The 21,273-nt window shown below is 49.7% G+C and overlaps 1 protein-coding gene across 2 annotated transcripts in view; it reads right to left on the bottom strand.

Annotated features, from left to right (window-relative positions):
• Positions 1 to 204: 204 nt before the first annotated feature.
• Positions 205 to 21,273, bottom strand: part of TBC1D16 (TBC1 domain family member 16) — a 63,357-nt gene continuing 42,288 nt past the window's right edge. The window contains exons 3-11 of one of the 2 annotated variants that reach the window (XM_068976387.1): positions 10,851 to 10,997; positions 9,635 to 9,782; positions 8,556 to 8,723; positions 7,872 to 8,020; positions 7,116 to 7,250; positions 6,165 to 6,351; positions 3,957 to 4,136; positions 1,294 to 1,440; positions 205 to 457 (exon numbers count right to left, since the gene is read on the bottom strand). In XM_068976387.1, the coding sequence (XP_068832488.1) occupies positions 209 to 457; positions 1,294 to 1,440; positions 3,957 to 4,136; positions 6,165 to 6,351; positions 7,116 to 7,250; positions 7,872 to 8,020; positions 8,556 to 8,723; positions 9,635 to 9,782; positions 10,851 to 10,997 (1,510 nt within the window). In that variant the 3' untranslated portion in view covers positions 205 to 208. The remainder of the gene's footprint in view (positions 458 to 1,293; positions 1,441 to 3,956; positions 4,137 to 6,164; positions 6,352 to 7,115; positions 7,251 to 7,871; positions 8,021 to 8,555; positions 8,724 to 9,634; positions 9,783 to 10,850; positions 10,998 to 21,273) is intronic. The other variant, XM_068976388.1, reaches the window with a different exon arrangement.

The raw sequence follows: 21,273 nt of genomic DNA, 5'->3' as shown, positions 1-21,273 counted from the left end.
TTTCTCTGGGCAGCTGGTGGGTTTTATTTCTGGCACGTCCGGACTCCAATTTTGTCCTTAATACGAAAAGTTTCCCTTCATGTTGCTCAAGGGCATTTTCCTTCCGTTTCTACCATCCTGTCCCCTCCACGCCCATCCCCACCCCCTCCCCCATGCTTGGGACCCGGCAGAGGTCCCCTCACCCCTCGTCCAGCGCAGGGAGCCCAACCTATCTGCGGAAACTGAAGCCTTCTCGGGGCACCTTTGGGCCCTTCCTGCCTTCTCTGGGGGGCTTGGGGGAAGGCATCTCCACGGTGCCCCCGTACGGGCAGCTTTCCGACCCTGGGTGCTGGCCCGTGCACTCCACGGCAGGCATGTAACCGCTGTCCCACATGCCAGTCCCACACAGTTTGCACAAGTCGTGCAGGCTACAGGGGATCCGCGGCAAGAGGCGAAACTGGTACAGCAAACTCCTCGCCTGCAAAGAGAGAGGACAGTGGTGATGAGGGACAGCAGGCAGCTAGTGATCCAAGAGCAGCAACAGTCAGCACCCGAGGCTGCTCCTTGTGCCAGGCCAGGGTGAGGGCTCTGCCTGCCTCATCCCTTTCAACACCCTGATCCGGCTGAAGGCAGGGGCTATAAAGTTTCACAAGCCGCGCTCCCATGCGGCTCGACCCAAAGACAGCTCCCCCAACAGCCTTCATATGGAAGGTGAACAGGGCTGCCAAAAGTGGAACAGGGCCCACCCTGTCCCTCCCTGGCTCAGCCTGGCCCCATGGCTCTACCTCTCTGCCCTGCAGGACTTCTTCAAGCCCTCTTCCTGCCCACTCCACCCCAGACCCTAGGCCCTCCTCGCTGCCCCTGGAAAACACCAGAAAGTGTTAAGAAGTGGTGTCTCCAGCAGGAGCCTGGGAAGTAGGGAGGTGGCAAAGGCCCCATTTATCCCACTAACCTTGGATGAAAGGTTGGCCACCTCCCCTTCTTAAGCCTTCTGCTTAGTTTTCCCAGCTCTGGGCTATGAGTGAGGTGCCTCACGGTGGAGGACCTGTCTGTCAAAATGGGTAATCTGTTCCTTCCATGAGGAGAGAGGCCTCTTTTGTCAGCCTGATGGGCGTCCTGAGCAGCTGCCAGACATTCTGACCTTGGTGGGGAGCTCCCAGGATGGAGGGTGGGGGCGGGGCTCTGCATGTGGGCAGGAATTTATAAATGTGGGGGGTGGAGCTTATAGGGGCCCCTGTAGGGGTGGAGCCCTGGAAGTAGAGGTGGGGCTCTGTGTAAGGAGGGCAGGGCTGCACGTTGAGGGGCCACACTCACCTTCCTGAGAACAAGCTCCCCATTCATGTGCATGGCCAGGTTCCCAAAGTGCAGAAGCATCTGGTCGGTGGCCAGCTGCTGCTCAATGACATCATCCCCATAGATGGCCACGATGGCCACGCAGATGAAAAGGTGGAAGTAATCTGTCTGGGGGGTAGAGAGTGGGTTCAGATAAGGCCCCTGACCCAGCCCCGGGTCCTGACTGCCGGTAGAGGCCACAAGCAGAGCTATGGGGTCAAGGGCTCCCAGGTGAGGCCGTCTGGGTTTGTGCAGCCCTCGGCAAGCCCAGCAGCCTCCTCAGTTTCCCCACCTGCAAATGGACCAGTGTCAGCACCTACATCCAAAGGCTGCTGTGATGCGTGAAAGGGAGATGCTGGGGTTGGTCACCGACAGGCAGCTGGTCCCCTTTGGGGAGCCCTCTAGGAGCCTCTCCAGCATGTGGGCAAAGAACATGCTCCTCTGAAGCCTGGCTACTACCCATTCTGGGGTCTTGAGAGATGGTGAGTCAGAACCCTGCTCCAGTGGGTGGTGGAACATGCTATCAAGGAAGATGAACTTTCCGGCAGCCACCCACTGGTCACTGTGCTGAGATGACTCTTAGGTTTGTTGGTAAGAAAACTGGGGAGGAGAGCCTCAGAGCCAAGCACAGCAGCTCCGCGTAGTTCCCTACAATGAGCCCAGCCTCTTTAACCAGATTTCAGGCCCCACTGAGGACTCCGCTGCCTTCCCTGCAGGCTGCCTCACATTTTGCTACCCAGCAAGGCCAGGCCTGCAGCAGGATACTGGCGCTTGGTCCTCACGGGGTACATCCTGTGTCCTCTCCGGCCCGGATGCTCTGAGGGCACACTGCCTTTGAGTCACACTAGCTCCCGGGGGCAGAGGAAGGACAAGGACCACCAGGAAGCCTGTGTTTAGTCTCCTGACGTCGGCCACCCAGCCAGACAGAACCCTGTTCCTTCCCAAACAGGGCCAGGCAGAGCCTTGGATGCGCAGGCAGAGGTTACGGGCAGCAAACACCCCACATCCCACCCACTCTGGAGAGGCCATTCCCAGACTGCCCAGCCCCTTCCTCTGAATTAATCCGGAATAGTCTTGCTGCGGCTCAGAACAATCCTTCTGCAGCTATTTGAATTGCGGCTGGGGCTGGTGGGGTAGGGTGGGGACAGGACAGCGGAGAAGTTTCAGGAAGGTTCATGTCCAGCTCCTTTGGGAGAGGATTATGGGGAAGATAAGGTGGGGCACATTCTAAAAGCGGCTGGAGGGCAGTACCGGACTAACCCCAGTTCACTGGACCAGGCCCAGGGCCCATCCCCCGAGGGCAAACTGGAAGTATAATAAATGAATAAAACAGAGCCCTTCACACTCTGGGGACACTTTAAAGTTAAACCAGCTGGTAGTGACCGCCCCCCACCTCCCGCCAGAGCTCACTCTAATGAATTAGCCTACCCCCACTACCACCATCCTACTATCCCCCGCCTCAACCTCCTGCCACTAATTTGATCAAGGGGTGGGGCCAAATGAGGCTAAATTTAGCCTGAGAAATGGCCCCATCTGTTGGGTGATGCTCTGGGTTCACATGTAACATTAGCTTAAATGTGATGTCCCGAAGGTGGCAAATTTGCTGCTAGAAAAGATGCAATGAGGCTTTGTGCAAAGCAGACACAATTTTTTTTTTTCTTTTAAACGTGATCCAGTGTTTTGGACCATCCTTGCCAGCGCTTCCTAGATTCCACCCTGCAGTACACACAGAGCAGGCTAATCCACACAGGAAATGCAGCCCAGACTTGGGCCAGGAGGGAGCAGGAGGAGGTGGGCGAGGATGGATGAATACGAAACAGCCCGTGGTACCAGCAGCGGGCTTCTTCAGACTCACTTCTATCAGACATAATCCTTCTTCAACACTAGTAAGGAGGGCAGACGCTGATGCACATTTCTGAGGGCTGGTGGGCATGCGCATCTATCAGCAAGGTTTGTCTAATCCAAGCTGCGCCAGCTGCCATAGGAAGGATGGAGGCCGCTCTTGCAGAAATGGTCCTGGCCACCTCTCGGATGCGTCAATACTATTTGTTTTTTTTTAAGGCTAATGGATTCAGAGAGACTTGCCTATCCTTTAACATGGCCTGCTTGTTGCTAATTTGGGCGTTAAAGCCTTGTGACAGGGCCAGCGAGAAGCTCTCAGGGGAATTTGTTGAGGAGATGCTGATAATGAAGGACGGCAAGGGGAAATCACGTCCCTGCGAGGCGACAGTGGGCGGGGCCCGGGCTCTCAGAGGGGCTGGCAGGGAAGCAGGATCTCAGGACCCTTTCCCTGAGCCATCCCTAGGGGGACAGGCAGGTGGGCGCTGGGTCCGGCATGTGGGCACCAGCGTCCTGCTTGGTCCCGCAACGTCTTTCACGCTGATTGGTTGTGACAGGAGCGTGCTCAGCCCCAGAACATGGTAATGAGTGCAGTCAGTGGGCAATTTGCATCGATTTCAGTTACTTGGGAGGCGAGTTGCAGGTCGGAGGCTGGCCACGTGGGACTAGAAGGCAGTCGCCGTGTGAGGGGCTGAATGTGGCCTGTGGGGGGCCAGGGATGGTGGAGCAAGGGGACCCCAGAGGAGGTGCCCGGTTACGCGGGCACCCTGCCCTCCTCATACGCCAGGTGCGCCCGCCTGGCTCACCTGGTAATGGGCCCAGCAGGCCTCCCAGATGCGCAGTGCCTCGGCCTCGGGAAACTCCCGCTTGAAGCACAGCAGGAGCCAGCGGTGGCAGAAGAGCATTTGCAAGCCGTCCTCGCCCAGCGAGACCAGGTGCTGGTAGAAGCGTGCGTGGGTCAGCCGCAGCAGCTCCCGCAGGTACAGCTGGGGGCGAGGCCAGAGGAATGAGCCCCCCAGGCCCAAGCAGGCCTGCCTGCCTGGCCCCAGAAGCCCCCTCCCACCGAGGCCCTTCCTCATCAGGCTCCCCCCGCTCAGAGCAGGTGTGCCACACGTGAGGTCTCTATCTGCTTCAGGGGTCTCCACCCACTTATTCTGTTCTGTCACTGGAAGTCTGACTCACATCTGTCTTGGTCAGTTTAGCCCAGATTTTGGACTGTTCCAGAGGCTGTGGCAAGGGACAGCAAGAGCAACCTGCGGGTGGCCGGTCTGAGGCTAGGAAGACCCCTGGCTCTCAGGCACCACATGGGCTGTTTCTGACACCCCCTCCTTTCTGAGATGTCGAGCAAAGCTTCCTTTTGACAACGCCCCCTCCCCCGCACCCACTCAACAACCTTCCACTCCGATCACCTAGATTCATCATCTCCCATAGCTGATTCAGAGCAGAGAGGGGGCATTTCTGAACCCCGAGAGGCTTGATTCCTGTGCTTCAGGTCACCACCCAGTGACGTGGGACCAGATTAAGGCTATTTCTGGCAGCGTCCGGCTTGGGCTGCTGACTTCACCAGCACCGTTGTAAAATCGATCTCCAGCAGCTAACGAGTCACGGGGCCATGTGCTGTGGAGCCGTCAGCGGCGAATCACGTCAGAGCCCGTAATTGCCTCCCCAGGTACCGTGGAAACCTGACATCACAGGGCCGACACAGAGAGCGCGGAGTGGGCAGGCTCGGCTGAGATCGCAGCCAGGGGATCCTACGGGGGGGTCTTGGTGACTCACAGGCCCCTTCCCACACAAACAGCCCATTGTTCCTACTTGAGACAGCCACTGGGGTGGCATGGAAACTGATTCTGAGGATCCTTCCAGACTGGCCAGTTTCTTCACCTAGTGGCCCAGAGCAGGGTCAACAAGTCCAGGCAGGCAGCTGACCCCCTTCCTCCCTCCCTCATGGATGCCCCCCGCCCCTGCTCTGGTGCCCCTTCCCTTCCCCTTACGTCCCCACCTCCCTGCTCCTGGCTCCCTCTCCTCCAGTCCCCCTGCTGTGTCCTGCTTTCCTATCCACAGTCTTCATCAGCTTCCTAATAGCTGGTCGACAGGAGTGCTCCTTGGTCTGGCATTCGAGGCCCTCCATTCAGCTCGACCCTCACTGCATGTGAGCCACCAACCTGACTGGGCCACCCAGTGTCACTGCCCAAAAATCCCTGCTCAGCCAAGTCTTGGCAGGCCTGGCAATGTTCATGGCCAGATCCCGTGTGCCGTGGAGTCAGCCTGGCCCAAGGAGACATTGGGACTCCTCTTGGTTCCCTCTCTATCACCAGAGCTCTTTCTGTATCACTCCCTAGCACACTCAGCATCCTGCCCATGCACTATCAGCTTCCAGGCTGAGAATCTCTCAGACTGGGGACCCGAGACCACGTCCTAGCGCCAGCAGCACCCGACAGGTGATTGGAGTGCACAAAGAGTGGGCACTCCCGGCCCCACCTTACCCAGTTTTGCCTCCTCACTCCCAATCTTCATTGCTGCCTGGTCTGTGTAGGTTAGCAGGGGTCATGGTGGGAGGAGAGCTGTCTGGGCACAACAGGCCTGCTGCCCTCGAGGTGGGGTTATGATGACTATCCAGTGGGCCTCAGGGCAGCTTCAAGAGCCCCTCCCATTCCCATCCCTAGGACCCTGGCTATGTCCCCTGTGGGGGACCCAGATACACCTAAGAACACGTTTTATAAAGCACAGGGCCAGGTGTGATAGTGACCCCTTCCCCCCAGGGAACCTGGGTTAGGATGCCACATGCAGGGAGGAGGGAGGCCACATGAGGAGCCTCTGGACTGCAGGAGTGTGAGGTGGGGATGGCAGCATGTGTCCTGGGACCTGGGAACAGCATGTATCCCTCTTGGGGGAGCTGTCCCTAGTCCACGGGCCCAGGGCTAAGCACTCCCACAGTCTATCAGCAAGGCCCACCTTGGCTTTCCCACTGCTTGGTGACCCACAGCAGCCAAGCCACACACATCTGAGAGCCTCACCAGCTGTTTCTCCATGTCCTCGTCCCTAGGAGAGCTGACAAAGATTGTGTTCTGCATCAGACCCACAAAGCACCAGAAGGTGTCTGACTCGTCCAGGACCTCAGCCAGGATGGGTGCCACCAGGTCCGACATGCCCTGGGAGTAGCCAATGGCTGGGTTGTACACCGCATAATTCAGCAGGATCCTCCTGGAGATGCAGTGCAGAGAGCAGGGAGGTCAGTGGAGGGTGGCCATAACGTAGCAATGTGTTCTCCAGGCCAGTAGAACCCCAGGCTGGAGACTCTGGGCTCTCCAGGCCCCCATGCTTCACCTTGATCTTAGAGGAAGGAGAGCAGCTCCTGGGATCATCTCCAGAGCTTGGGGAAAGGTAAGGGCCTGCACTTAGGCACTCACCAGCCCCAGTCCTCGAGAGCAGAGCAAGGAGGAATGTGGATCTGATTTTCTTAATGGTCGACTGCCTGTGACAAAGGGTGGGCTGGCAGGGACGTTTTTAATGGGCTGCTAATTTTGTGCAGTTATTTGCCAGGAGGCAACAGAATGTCAGAGATGCCAGCCTCAGCCCCTATGTGGCTTGATCTCCCAGAGGACCACCCAATGGGAGAGGGAGACACTCGGGGGAGGCGGGTTCACAGCTGGTGTGGGCCAAGCAACTGGCTTGGTGGATGGCCAGGGGGCAGGGCCTTTGCTGGTACCTTTGGGAGGGGCTTCCAGGCCTTCCCTGGGTCACTAGGACAATAAGGGGCCCATTGACATTGCCTAAAATAGCTAAGGACTCTCTGATTCTGGGGCACTGAACCTAGAAGAAAGATCCTTGACCCCTGCAGAAGCTTCTGCGGCTGGTCCACTTCCCAGAGGGTCAGCTGAGACCTGAGGGGTGAGGTGAGGCTCCGCAGCGGCAGATGGGAGTGAAACCCAGTTGGGAAGGAACCCTGCTGGCTGGGGAGGCGGTACCTCATGCTCTCCACATTGGGATTGCCTTCGCCTCGGAAGAACTGGTTGCTCCGATCTGTCCGAACCACATCCTTGTCCACGGTGAACTGAACGTTCCGCCAGAAAGCTCTGTGCTCTTCAGGGGTCATGGAGAGCCTGGCACGGAGCAGAGAGCCCGCTGGGAGGTCAGCAAGCGTCCCACCCGCTCCAGGCCACCAGGGGCGCCCCTTCCCGCCCTGCTCGAAGATGGGAACTGGGGTCGTTGGCCAACCCTCCAGCTGCCACTGACTCCGGGCAGGGTAGGGGCGTTGTGCACAAGGCTTTCCCAAATTAACTCGGTCTCACTGGTCCCAGCGTCTGGGGGAGAGCTCACCGAAACTACAGGGTCAGGGAGGCCCAACAGACCTCAGCAACCCCAGTTCCCAGCTGCCCTCCCCTCGACCCCAGCCCCGCTGCCACCCCGGCGTTCAGTAGCGGGATGTCAGCGCCTCGTTAAGTATGTTGAAAAAGAATTCTAAAACCTTGACATGCGAGCTAAAGAGAGCCAGTCCCGGGGCCGGGCGCGGGGGTAATGACTGCACTTATCCAGACCCATCGCTCACGGTCCTGGGAGACCCATTTTCCAAGGAAACTATGGGTCAGGGAACATATTATCAATGCTGAATTGCACCTCAAATTGCCTTTCCAAATGGCATTTCCCTCCGCGGCTCCGAGGGGGGGCGGCGAGGGTTTCCCCTCCGCGGTTCGAGGGGGGCCCCGGTCGGGCGCCGCGGTCACCTTTTCTGCTGGATCTCGGCGTATTCCTTTCTCTTCTGCACCCGCAGCGCCTCCCTTTCCTCCGACGTCGACTCGTGGCTGTAATAACGCAGCAGGAAGGGCCAGACCTCCCCTCGGATTGACACATCAATGCCGCCGAAGAAAATGGCCTGGAGGAAGCGGCAAAAGTTGGGGAGGGGCCAAAGCAGGACCGCTCAAAGCACCCCCAAATCCCCGGAGATCTGTGTTTTGGTGGCTTTGCTGCGCCTTCTTGACAACTGATGCCTTGATTCAGATCGCTGCAATTTGCACATGTTTAGAAGGGGAAAGTGCCGGCCCCCCATTCCCATACAGGACACAAACCAGGCTCATTTCAATGTCAATGCCCCCCCCTGGTGCGGCGCTCAGATTAACCTGTCGTTCTCACGTCAGGGCCTTAATCCCGGTTTTGGAATCGCGGGCGCGGGCTGCGAGCTCTTCTATACACGCTGTCGCGGGGTACCCCGAACCCGCTCCGGAGGTTGCTTTTTCATCGCAGCGGCTTTGATCGCTCTATCGGGCGCGTTCACACAGCCGCTGGCGTCAGCGGACCGACCGCCGCCCGCCCCCCTCGTCCCCGAAACCCGGCCGGAGGCAGCGGCCCGTGGGCGCGGCCCCGACCCCTGGCCTCGAAGCCGCCGGGCCCGCGGACGCGCCGGGCCTCACCTTGCGAAGCTTGTACTCCTCTTCCACTTGCCCCAGCGCATTCAGGTGGCGGAGCCAGGCCGCCACATCCAGCCGTCGGTACATGCTCTCCTCGGGGTGCGTCTCGGAAGACGGCAGCTTGGGACGCCGGATGGAGAACTGCATACATGTCTTTTCGTCGGCGACCTGCTGGACGTGAGGACCGTCGGGGCGGGGGGACGGGGGGTGTGTAACAGTGGCTCAGACGCTTGGCTTTCGAAGCCAGCCCGCGCTCTTCGCGGGATGTAAACGCCTCCCCCCCTCCCCTCTTCTGAAAGGAGGGGGACGCCTCTCCCCCGCATACAAACCCCTAAATGGCAAGTGTAATTAGACGCAATTAAAATGAAAATACCGTCCGCTTACCATGGTCCCCCCTCGCGCTCCCGGCTCCCGGCCCACTCCCACCGACCGCCTCTCCCCTCCACTCTCCCTCCGGCCCCGCCGCAAAGACGGAATTAATGCCTGGGACGGCCAACTTCCCTCTGCCGGGAGGGCCTGCAATAAATTACATGTGATTGGCCACATACAAAGGGATGGCTGTTCTGCGAGCGGGGAGCCCGCCTGTCAGGTTGTCTCCACGGGCAGTCACGGATCCAGGGCAAAACTGCAGCTGACATTTAATTCAAAAATCAAAGGTTGTTCAATGTAGGGGGAAAAAAAAGCCATGCTACTGTAATAAGGGAAGCCAGCAGGAGGCTCTGTGGGAAGGAAAGGAATTTTAAAGTCAGCCCGTTTCTAATAAGCACATACACTATCTTAAACAGATAATTAAAGAGCTCTTATTACATTTGTATGTAGATTGAGGAAAATATGGCAGGAAGCCTTGTCAAAACATGATTTTTCAAGTGCGGAGTACTGCCTTTACCAGAAGCCTGGGCACATGTTTTAAACCCAAAGTTGCTGCTCTGTTTGCCCCCAGCGACCACAGGTCACACCCTTGAGGCCTGGGACTCCAAGGGAGAGAGTGGGTGTTCTGGTATGGGTTGGAAGGGAGGCAGGAAGGGAGGGGAGCGGAAGGGAGGGGAAGGGGGGGCAGCACCCATTCCCCCCTCCCTAGCTACCTGGTCTTTGAGGTGCGTCTCCGTGCAGTATTTCCACTGCTGAAGCACGTCAGGCAGCTTGTCCAGGCCACCGTGGTGGAAGTGGAACACCTTGTACTGGCTTTCCCGACTGGCGACGACCAGCTGGCCACTGGTGCAGGCCTCATCGCTAAGCGGCCATTGGAGGGGGGAAGAGAACAGACCCATGAATATGTAAACACGGGTTTTTATTTCCAAGTATAATCAGAGGCCGCTATCACTCGACCTCAGAGGCAGGAAACAGAAAGTCCCCCAGGAGTTTGGCTGCTGGCGGGAAGCAGACAGAATTATGCCCTCACAGAAGCCATCACCCTCTTTGCTGAAGAAGGCAAAGCAGCTCCCTCCTGGGGAGGCCCCAGGTGGGACTGTCCTCGCCCCCAGGAGATCTGCCAGAGCAGCCTTCAGTCCCCACCCCTGCCAGCCAGGTCACATCCTCCCTTCTGTCCTGGATACCATGGAGATATCATGGAGATATCATGATATCATATCATCTGTCTCCTAGGGGTGGATGCCCTGACATGGAATCAGATTTGGAACCCAGATGGGTGGGCACTAAGGGACTCCCCTCCAGTGGGCTTTCCATTTAGCATAGAAGTCACTCTGGGAAAATCCTCCAGGGAAATTCACTATATGTGCCTCAGGGCCATCGCCCAACCTTGACTGCCCTTTCCTGAAACGCAGGATAGGGCTTTGTGTGTGGGAACCCCCCCAGAGGCACAATTGCTTCTTTGAAGCACTGGTCTTTGGCTGGTGCTGTCCTGCAGCTTTCAGGAAGAGAGACATGAGGTAGCTGTTAGGTGGGGAACTGAGAGGGATGGCCCCCCATCATGAAGAAAATAGTGCCTCTATCTAGAAAGCCATAGCCTATCCTAAGCATGCACTGAGCAGCTGGGCCTCTGACTGGGTGACTGGGAGCTCCCTGCAGCTACTGCTCTCTGTGTAGCCCTGGTTTATCATCTTGCCCCAAACCAGAGCACAAGCAACAGCTGCTATCATCACCCTGAAGGCAGAGGAAAGAGTTTGGGAGCTACCCAGACCCGGCTCCTGGGGGGCAGCCATTGTGGGGCACTGCCTCCAGGGCACTAGTGATGCTGGGAAGCAACGGTTGGGAACGTTAGGGTCCTAGACCCAAGCACGGCCCCCTGGGGACACGGCAGGCACACAGGCAGCTTCCAGAACATGGCCAAGAGGGCCTCACCTGAAGAAGAGGCGCAGGGAGCGCATCTGGCCCAAATCCACTCGGAACACACCACAGATCTGCTCCAGGGCGCCGGCCCTCTGCGGCTCGTCCCAACGCTGGGGACCGTCCGGGAACTGCAGGTGGGCATCCACGCTGGAGGGGGAGCTGGTGGAGCAAGTCATATGAGGGCCACACGTGTCTGTCGTGCAGTCATGGGGGGAAGGGCAGGGAGGGCTTGGGGAAACCATTTAAACATGTGTGTTGCTCAGAGACATACCGGAGCACATTGTGCAGAGAGGTTCTCCATGAACATCCATGAATGAACGAATGAATCCCATCACAGGTCTTGCCCAACTACTTTAATGTGGATGGGAAAGCACTTTTGTGACCAAATTCTGTCCTACCTCTGTAAAGGCACTAGGCTGTCATAATGACAGCTGAGGTCCTACTGACTGGGTTTGAGCCCTTGCTGTGTGACCCTGGGGGAAGAACCTTTGTTTCCTCCTTTGCAAAGTGAAGATAATAACAGGCCTTCTAGTAGAATGAACAGCGCTTGGTGCTGAGCACCCTGGTTTTCAAGGCTTGCTAAAAGAAGCCTGTTTTGTGACCATTTTAGACAGCATGGGGCTTCCATGTGGGTTCACACTGGCTCAGTATTTTCCTGAAAAAATATTGATTCCATAAGGAAACATTTCGGCTGCAATGCTATTAATACTACCAGTAAACACTTAGTTGAGCCTGGCTCTGTGTTAACCACTTGCCCTGTGCTTTTTATCACGTATAATCTTCACAATAATCCTAGGAAATGAGCGGTTATTATCCCCATTGTACAGAACAGGAACTAAGGCTCAGAAAGGTTAAGTAACTTGTCCAAGGTCACACAGTTAGCAGGTGGCAGAGCTGGGATTTGAACCCAAGCTTTGTGGCATACTTCACCAGGGTATTTGATGGCCTCTCAGTTCAAAGTTCAGCAATACCACCCCATTCTTTTATTCTGCCTCTTTAAAAAAATTCATTGTTTTATTTGGACCCTCGGTTGCAAAATATTTTATTTCATGGAATCAGCTACACGGCAGGTAAAATGACGTCTCTTGAGATTTCATAGTAAACTCTAGCAGATGACTGCTAAAATAGAGTAAAGGCAAACATCGGTCCAACCCCAACATCCTGCAGAGCTACGAGTGCAGTCGCTTTATCCCGCTTTTCCTGTTTAAGCCAAGAACATAAAAAGTGTCGGAGGCAATTAATCTGAAGGCACCTCTTCCTCAGATGGGCACCAGGTCTCCAAAGGAAGCTACTCAGGATTGTTCACGCACCATCTGTCTAATTCGGAATTTCCTCAAAGAGGACGAAGACTGGCCTTAGAACCTTTGCTGCTTCTAGAACAGCACTGGGCCTGGTGTGCTGTTCTTCCCTACCTGCCTAAGGAGGTGGGTGGAGCCAAGTCCCCCCATTTCTGAGGGGCACCTGGGGTCTCCCAGGAAACAGACTCAGGTGAAGACAGACAGCCGGATGGGGAGGAAGGCAGACAAGCTAAAGCACGCGGCCATACGACAAACCCAGACCCAAAAAGGCTGAGGGATTCCCTGTCCTCCTGAGGGGACCCTGACCGGGCTGCACTATGCAATGATTGTTTGCAAAACAAGGCAGGCCGCAGGGCTGAAGACAGCCCCCCACCAAGCCGCTTCTCGCAGCATTTCATAATCTGCTTATTGAACAATGAGGCCGCAGTGGCCAGAGAGCATGTGCTTGGCATGCTTCCCGACTGGGCCGGCCCATCCGGGCTCACCTCCAAGCCCAGCCAGAGAGGGGCCACTAAAGGGTGGCATTATTTCCAGTCCCCCCTACCTCAGCCCTCCCCACCACCACTCCACACGCACACACACAGCACGATCCTCTAAAATCTGCATGCTCTTCCCAACATGCTATGTGCTGCTCACCCCACAGGGCAGGCCATGGTTTGCAGAAACCAGATCCAGGATGGACACTGGCTCTGGCAGAGTCCTGGCTGAAGCTACTGCTCCCCTGCCGCGGTGGAAGGACTGAGGCCCTGAGGGGAAGGAGCCCCAGAGAGAGGGCACCCCCCACAACACCTTCCTGTAGCAACTTGCCCCCAGGCAGAAGTCTGCCTGAACCCTTTTACAACTCCTGCGGGGGAAATTATTTGCATTAATTGATTGATTGATTAATTCAAGACCTTGTGTTGGGACCTACAGCTGGGGTTCCACCATTCAAACTGGAGCAAAGTTGATGGAAGCCTTGGTTCTTGTTATTTCGGGCCTGTTGCAGCAGATGTCTGTACAGTCATCTAGGTCACCAAGGGCCACATCTGCTTCTGCCTCAAGATCCATTGCCATGGGGTTAAGGGCTGTATCTCGTTTGCTCTTCTGCATCTCCAGCTCCCAGTACAGGCCTGGCACAGGACACAGAGATTTAATACCCATGCCTGGGGTGAAATTTTAAATGTCTGGGAATTTTAAAGTCATAAAAAAAAATGGAAATAAAATCTTGGGAAATTTGAAATATGTATAATTTTTTTTAATCTTTTTATACATGCAAAGCCCTTTGGTTTTAGGAATATTCATATGTGCTGCATATAACCTGGCTTGTTCATAAAATTATTATGTGTGGTACATTAAAATTATAAGGAAGGTTTATTTAGGGCAATAACTCTCAATATGCTAGAAGTTAAAACTGTTTTATAGGTACAACTAGAAGATGCTAAACTCTAAGAAATACAGCATTTTCTTTCTGAGGATCACCAACATGCAAAAACAGAAATGAATAAGAAAGGTCAACTCTGTCATCGCAAAACATAGTAGATGTGTTGTCTACCTGCTAATCACAGCAATGTCAGGCACAGAGTTAGGAGATTAAATATGGCCTCAGATTCCTAGGGTGGTGTCCATTCCTCCATCTCTGAGTCTGAGCTGGTCTTTTCAGTGGCTTTAATCCATAGGATATGGTGTGAGTGACATCCTATGAGCTCCAGAGCCTGGCCTCAAGAGGCTTCTGCATTCTCCCTCTTGGCACATTCCTACCACCATGTAAGGAAGCGCAGGTACAAATGAGTGACCACAAGGAGAGAGAGACCCAGCTCACAGCACCGCAGTCTCCAAACCTCATGCACAGAGCCCATGACAGACCCTGTACCTGGCTGACCCCCTAGTTAGTGACAGCTGCCTGAGAAAGCCCCAGAGCACCCAGTAGAATGGTTAGACTTGGCCCAGTCCAGCCGGAAGAACTGTGAACAAATTAAATGCAGTGGTTTTAAGTTGCTAAGTTTTGGAGTCCTCCATTATAGGGCTATAGATAACTGATACATACGGGAAGTGTCTCTTTTCAGAAAAAGCTCAAGCAGGAGGGAAGAAACCTCCAAAATTGTTATTTTGGGGGTTTTTTTTGGCTGTACCTCGAGGCATGTGGGATCTTAGTTCCCCAATCAGGGATTCAACCCAGGCCCCCTGCAGTGGAAGCATAGTCCTAACCACTGCCTGGGAATTCCCTTCCTCCAAAATTATTGAATTGTGGTTCTCAAGGTCAAAGAGACATTGCGGCCAGACTAACATTTTTAAATATCCAAACTTCTAAGCTGGCTCTTGCTTTTGTTCCTCCTAAGCCTTTTGGGTCAGTTGAACAGTATGTCAATGGAACCCCAGCTGTAGGTTCCAAGTATAGTGCCTGGAATTAATTAGTCAATTAATTAATGCAAATAATTTCCCCCACAGGAGTTGTAAAAGGGTTTAAGCAGACTTTTGCCTAGAGGCAAGTTGTTGCCAGAAGGTGTGTGGGGGGCCCTCTTTCCAGGGTTCTTCCCCTCTGGGCCCCAGTCCTTCCACCATAGCAGGGGAGCAGAAGCCTTCACCCTGGACTCTGCCAGAGTGAGTGTCCATCCTGGATCTGGTTTCCGTAAACCTTAGCCTGTCCCATGGGGTGCACAGGACATGGCGCCTTGGGAAGGACATGAGATTTTGGAAATCGTGCTGTGTGCCTGTGGAGTAGAGGTGGGGGAGGGTGGTTGAAATTAATGCCGCCCTTCGGTGGCCCCTCATAATTGCCAGAACTTGGAAGCAACCAAGATGTCCTTTGGCAGATAAATGGATAAACAAACCAGTACATCCAGATGATGGAATATTATTCAGCAAGAAAAAGAAATGAGCTATCAAGCCATGAAAAAGGTATGGAGGAAAGTGAAAGAAGTCAATCTGAAAAGGGTACATACTATATGATTCCAACTCTATGACATTCTGGAAAAGGCACAACTATGTAGATAGTAGTAAAAGAATCCATGGTTGTCAGAGATTGGGACTGTGAAGGAGTGAATAGGTGGAGCACAGAAAAATTTTAGGGCAGTGAAACTACTCTGTGTGATATTATAGTGGTGGATACATGTCGCTATACATTTGTTAAAACCCATGCAATATACAACACCAAATGAATCCTAATGTAAACTAGGGGGGATAATGATGTGTCACTGTTGTAAGTGTAACAGACATACCACTCTGGTGGGGATGTTGGTGATGGGGAGGCTTTGCATGTTGTTGGGGCAGGGGGCATATGGGAAATCTTTGTACTTTCCTCATAATTTTGTTATGAATCTAAAACTGCTCTAAAAAATAAAATCTGTTTAAAAAAATGAAAAGCCAAAGAACAAACTGAGACATATATATGATAAGGGTTAATATCCTTAGTATGAAAAAAGGTATGTAAAAATTTTAAAAATGAGTGCCCAACAGGAAAAAAAAATGGCAAAAGGACATGAAAAAACAATCACTAGAGAATAAACACAAATAACCAATAATGTTTTCATATTCAGAGTAATGAAATAAATGCAAATGGAAGCAAGATACAATTTAGGGGGAGGTCTATGAAGTTGGCGATAATTAAAAGTTTATAAAATACAGTGTAGGTAAGGATTTGGGGAAGTACTCTTGCATGGCTGGGGGCACTGTATGCCAGCCAAATTTCTCTCAATGGCAATTTGGAAATCTAATGCCAAAGCCTTACAAATGTTTATTTATTTTGACCCTTTACTTTCATTTCCAAGTATTGAACCTAAGAAAACAGCCATAGTTACCTACAAAAAACACTTAAGGCGAATAGACACAAAAAAGCCTCTGAGGAAAGTCCAATGCTCATTCAGAAGAAGAACTGTCAGCAAACTAGGAATTGAAGGACATCTCAAACTGATAGAGGGCACCTGCAGACATTCTACAATTCACATCACACTCAATGGTAGGAGACTGAATTTTTTCCCCCTATGATTGGGAGGCTCTATGCTCTGTAAAAGACAGAAAAGAAACTGAATCTCATAAATATTGGAAAAGAAGAAGTAAAACTCCCCATTTGCAGATGATATAATTGTTTACATGAAAAAATTCCCATGGAATTTACAAAGCAACTCAGAACTAATCAGTGAATTTACCAGAGTTAAAAAAAAAAGGTTATTATACAAAAATTAATTGCATTATTAAAGACTAGTAACACTTAATTGGAAAATGTAATAAATAAAAAATTCTACTTACAGTAGCAAAAAGCCCATATAAAATATTTAGAATAAGTGCAACAAATGACATTAAGACTTTTACACTGAAAAACACAAAACCTTGCTGAGAGAAATTAAAGGAAAACTAAATAAATGAAGAGATATACTATGTCCATAGATTGAAATGGTCACATTGTTAAGATGGTAATCTTGCCAAATAGATCTACAGATTCAACACAATTCCAATCAAAATTCCAGAAGAATTTTCTGGGTAGAAATTGGCAAGCTGACTCTAAAATTCATATGGAAATACAAAAGTCCTAGAATGAGCAAAACAACTCTAAAAAGAGGAGAAAGTTGGAGGACTTATTAAAAACTACAGTAATCAGTGTAGTTTGGTGTTGGTTAAAGAGCAAATTTCTTAATTAATGGAAAAAAATAGAGAGCCCAGAAATAGGCAAATATAATCGACAAAAAAAAATTAGATAAAAATGCAAAAACAATTCAGTGGAGAAAAGAACAGTTTTTCAACCAATGTTGTTAAATCAACTGGATATCTGAATATATGAAAAAATTAACATCAACACTTTCTTCATGTTATAAACAAAAATTAACTCAAAATAGATCACAGGCCTAGATATAATACTTAAGACTGTAGAGCTTCTAGAAGAATCCATAAAAGAGTACTTTTGTGACCTTAGAATAGGCTAAGTTTTCTTAAAAAAAAAGAAGCACAAAACATAAAATAAATAATAGATTAGATAACTGAGAAGTCTTTTCTTCAAATTACATCATTAAAGAAAATAAAAATGCATCCCACAGCCTGGGAGAAAATATTCATGACACACATATCCAATAAAAGACTTGTATTCAGAATATGTATGAGGAACTCTTAAAATTCAATAGTGTTGCTAGATAAATTTCTTTAGATGTGATACCAAAAGCATGATCTATAAAAGAAAAATGTGAAAATCGGACTTCATTAAAATGAAAAACTGCTCTTTGAAAGGTATTGTTAAAAAAATAAAGTCAGGCCAGAGACTGGGAAAAGATATTTGTAATTGGAGGCAGGAAGAGAAGAGGACGACAGAGGATGAGATGGCTGGATGGCATCACTGACTTGATGGACATGAGTCTGAGTGAACTGTGGGAGTTGGTGATGGACAGGGAGGCCTGGCGTGCTGCAATTCATGGGGTCGCAAAGAGTCGGACACGACTGAGCGACTGAACTGAATTGAACTGAAGATATATAACTGATGAAGGATTTATATTCAGAATATATAAAGATCCTTCAAAGCCCAGTAAAAAGAAAACAAACAACACAAGTTTAAAATTGCCAAAAGGTTTGAAAAGACACTTCGCCAAATAAGGTAGCAAATAAGCATAAGACATTATTGATCACAAGAGAAATGGAAACGGAAACCACAATGTGTACACATATGTCAAAACTCAGCAAACTGTGCACTTTAAATATATGCAGCTATTGTAACTCAATTATACTTCAAGAAAGTTGTAAAAAAAATTACCAGTACTCAATATGATTACCAGATTTCTAACAGTAAGGAATATTTTATTTTTTTAAGCTTTTAAAAATAGTTTATTTATTTATTTATGGGTGTTTTTATTTGCAGCATGTGAACTCTCAGGTGCGGCATCTGGGATCTAGTTCCCTAACTGGCCCCCTGCACTGGGAGTGTGGAGTCAGCCACTGGACCACCAGGGAAGTCCCAGGGATATTTTAATATATTGTAGCACATGCATATGATACAACGCCATTAAGCTAGTGTGAAACATTTTATTAAAGTATTCAATGATGAAGGAAAATGCCATTATGTTGAATCAAGAAAGTAGGGTGAAAATTATATGAAATAGGATACAACATAGTTTTGTATATAATGTATATTTATAAATATTTTATATCTACATAAATAAATAGAAAACCACACCAAAATGACAATAAAAATCATCTCTAGGTGGCATTATAGTTTGTTTTCATCTTGTTCTTTATCTTACATATTTTCTAAAAAGAATAATGTATCATTTCAATACTCAGAAATAATAAGTTGATCTTCCATCTTTTTTTAAACAAGTCCATATTAGCCTTTATATTATAAAACCAATAAGGATAATTTTGAAAAGAAAAAAAGGAAAAAGTCAGGTATCAATAACCAATCATTATCTTGGTTACCATTTATTTGAGGTTTCCTATGTGCCAGGAGCTCTGGCACATAGGAAATCTTTAAAGATTTTCTCATGCTAACACTATGAAGGAGATATTATTAACCCCATTTTATAGCTAAGAAGACTGAGACCAGGAACATCATCCTCAAATTTCACAGGTGGTAAATGGCAAAGGCTCATCCAAAGCTCAAATTCCTGACACCTATGATGTGTGTGACTTCCAGAGACAAAGGCAATGACTTGAAAAGAAAATAAAGGAAGATACAGAGGAAAATAAAACTCTATTTTAAAAACTATCTCTTAAAGAATGCCCCTGAAAACATACCTACTGCTCCCCATTGCCCCATGCTCCTGGATCTGAAACCGTCAGCAATCAGGTTTTTTCCACCAGTGAAGCCCCAGTCCTCAGCCTGGTGCAGGGTAATATCAGCTCATTTTTGCCCACACCTCCTTGTATCACTGCATCACACTGTATGGCTTCAAGCAACAGAAATTTCCCTCTCGCAGTTCTGGAGACCAGAAGTCTGAAAGCAAGGTGTCAGCAGGGCCAAGCTCCCTGGGAAGGCCTTGGGGATGATCCTTCCCTGCCTCTTCCAGCTTTCGGTGGAGTCTTCGGCTTTCACTGGCACGTGACACATCACTCCAGTCTCTACCTCTTCACAGAGCCTTCTTCCCTCTGGGTGTGGCTCTCTGTGTCTCTGTCCTATTTTCTTGTAAGGGCACCAGTCATTGGATTAGGGCTCACTCTAATCCAGAATGATCTCATCATAACTAATTACATTTGCAAAGATGTTCTTTATAAATAAAGCCGAGTTTTGAGGTTCCAGGTGGATATGGATTTAGGAGAATATTATTCAATCAAGTTATACCCCTTTATATAGTCCCACCATATCTCAGGACAACTGGACAACTCACATCCTTTCTACCTTATAAGGCCCTCTCTCCATGCAGTTGCCTCCTTGGGTTCCTCCCCCTGGGTTACCTGCCCTCTAGCCTCTATTCCTGTTCTTTCACTCTCCAAGACCCAGTTTCTCTGTCTTCCCTTGACGTTAGGGAAGCTGCTAAGGAGAGTATCTGATGTGTCACAGGTACCCCAAATATGCTGATTTTCCCTTATTTCTTGCAAAATCCTTAGAAATTTATCATTCTCTTTGGTGTGTTTTGCTTTGGACTTTGCATTAAGTCAGTTCCTAATGCCCAAACCAGACAGACATCACAAGAACATAGCATTCTAGGCCCTAATGAATATCCCTCATGACAGAGACACAAAATTCTCAACAAAATACTAGCAAATCAAAGTCAACAGCATCTAAAAAGGATTATACACCATGACCAAGTGCGATTTATGCCAGGAATGCAAAGGTGGTTTAACATATGAAGATCAAGTCATGTAATACACCAGATTAATAAAGAACAAAAACCACACAACCATCTCAATAGCAGCAGAAAAAAACATTTGACAAAAATCCAACTCCTTTTCATGATGAAAACACTTACCAAACTAAAAATAGAAAGGAACTTCCTCAATCTTAATAAGGGCATCTATAAAAACCCACAGCTGACATCATACTCTACGGTAGACTGAAAACTTTCCCCCTTAGATCAGGAACAAGACAAGGATGTCTGCTCTCACCCCTTCTCTTCTACTGAAGGTTCTGCTCAGGGCAATTAGACAAGGAAAAGCAAAGAAGCAAAAAGGCATCCAGACTGAAGGAAAGAAGTAAAAATTATCTCTATCTGCAGATGATGGATTTTGCATATAGAATATCCTTAGGAATTCATATCCACACACAAAAAAAACCTGTTAGAACTGATACATGAAGTCAGCAAAGTTGAAGGATACAGGATCAATATACAAAAATTAATTGCATTTCTATACACTAGCAATGAACAACCCAAAAACTAAATTAAGAAAGCAATTCCATTTACAACACACACACACAAAGTAAAAGACTTACATAGCAACTACAAAAGCACTGTTGAGCCCAATTTAAAAAGACCTAAACAAATGGACACCACCCTTATGGCAGAAAGTGAAGAAGAACTAAAGAGCCTCTTGATGAAAGTGAAAGAGGAGAGTGAAAAAGTTGGCTTAAAACTCAACATTCAGAAAACTAAGATCATGGCATCTGGTCCCATCACTTCATGGCAAATAGATGGGGAAACAATGGAAACAGTGACAGACTTTATTTTCTTGGGCTCCAAAATCACTGTGGATGGTGACTGCAGCCATGAAATTAAAAGACACTTGCTCCTTGGAAGAAAATCTATGATTAACCTAGACAGGATATTAAAAAGCAAACGCATTACTTTGCCAACAAAGGTTCATCTAGTCAAAGCTATGGTTTTTCCAGTAGTCATGTGTGGATATAAGAGTTGGACTACAAAGAAATCTGAGTGCTGAAGAATTGATGCTTTTGAACTATGGTGTTGGAGAAGACTCTTGAGAGTCCCTTGGACTGCAAAGAGATCCAACCAGTCCATCCTAAAGGAAATCAGTCCTAAATATCCATTGGAAGGACTGATGTTGAAGCTGAAGCTCCAATACTTTGGCCACCTCATGCAAAGAACTGACTCATTGGAAAAGACCCTGATGGTGAGAAAGAATGAAGGCAGAAGGAGAAGGAGATGACAGAGGATGAGATGGTTGGATGGCATCACTAACTCGATGGACATGAGTTTGAGTAAGCTCCAGGAGTTGGTGAGGGACAGGGAGTCCTGACGTGCTGTGGTTCATGAGGTCACAAAGAGTCAGACATGACTGAGCGACTGAAC

Source organism: Capricornis sumatraensis, chromosome 8, assembly GCF_032405125.1.
Source record: "Capricornis sumatraensis isolate serow.1 chromosome 8, serow.2, whole genome shotgun sequence".
In the NCBI taxonomy this organism is placed as follows: domain Eukaryota; kingdom Metazoa; phylum Chordata; class Mammalia; order Artiodactyla; family Bovidae; genus Capricornis; species Capricornis sumatraensis.
This window is presented reverse-complemented; position numbering and strand designations above follow the sequence as displayed.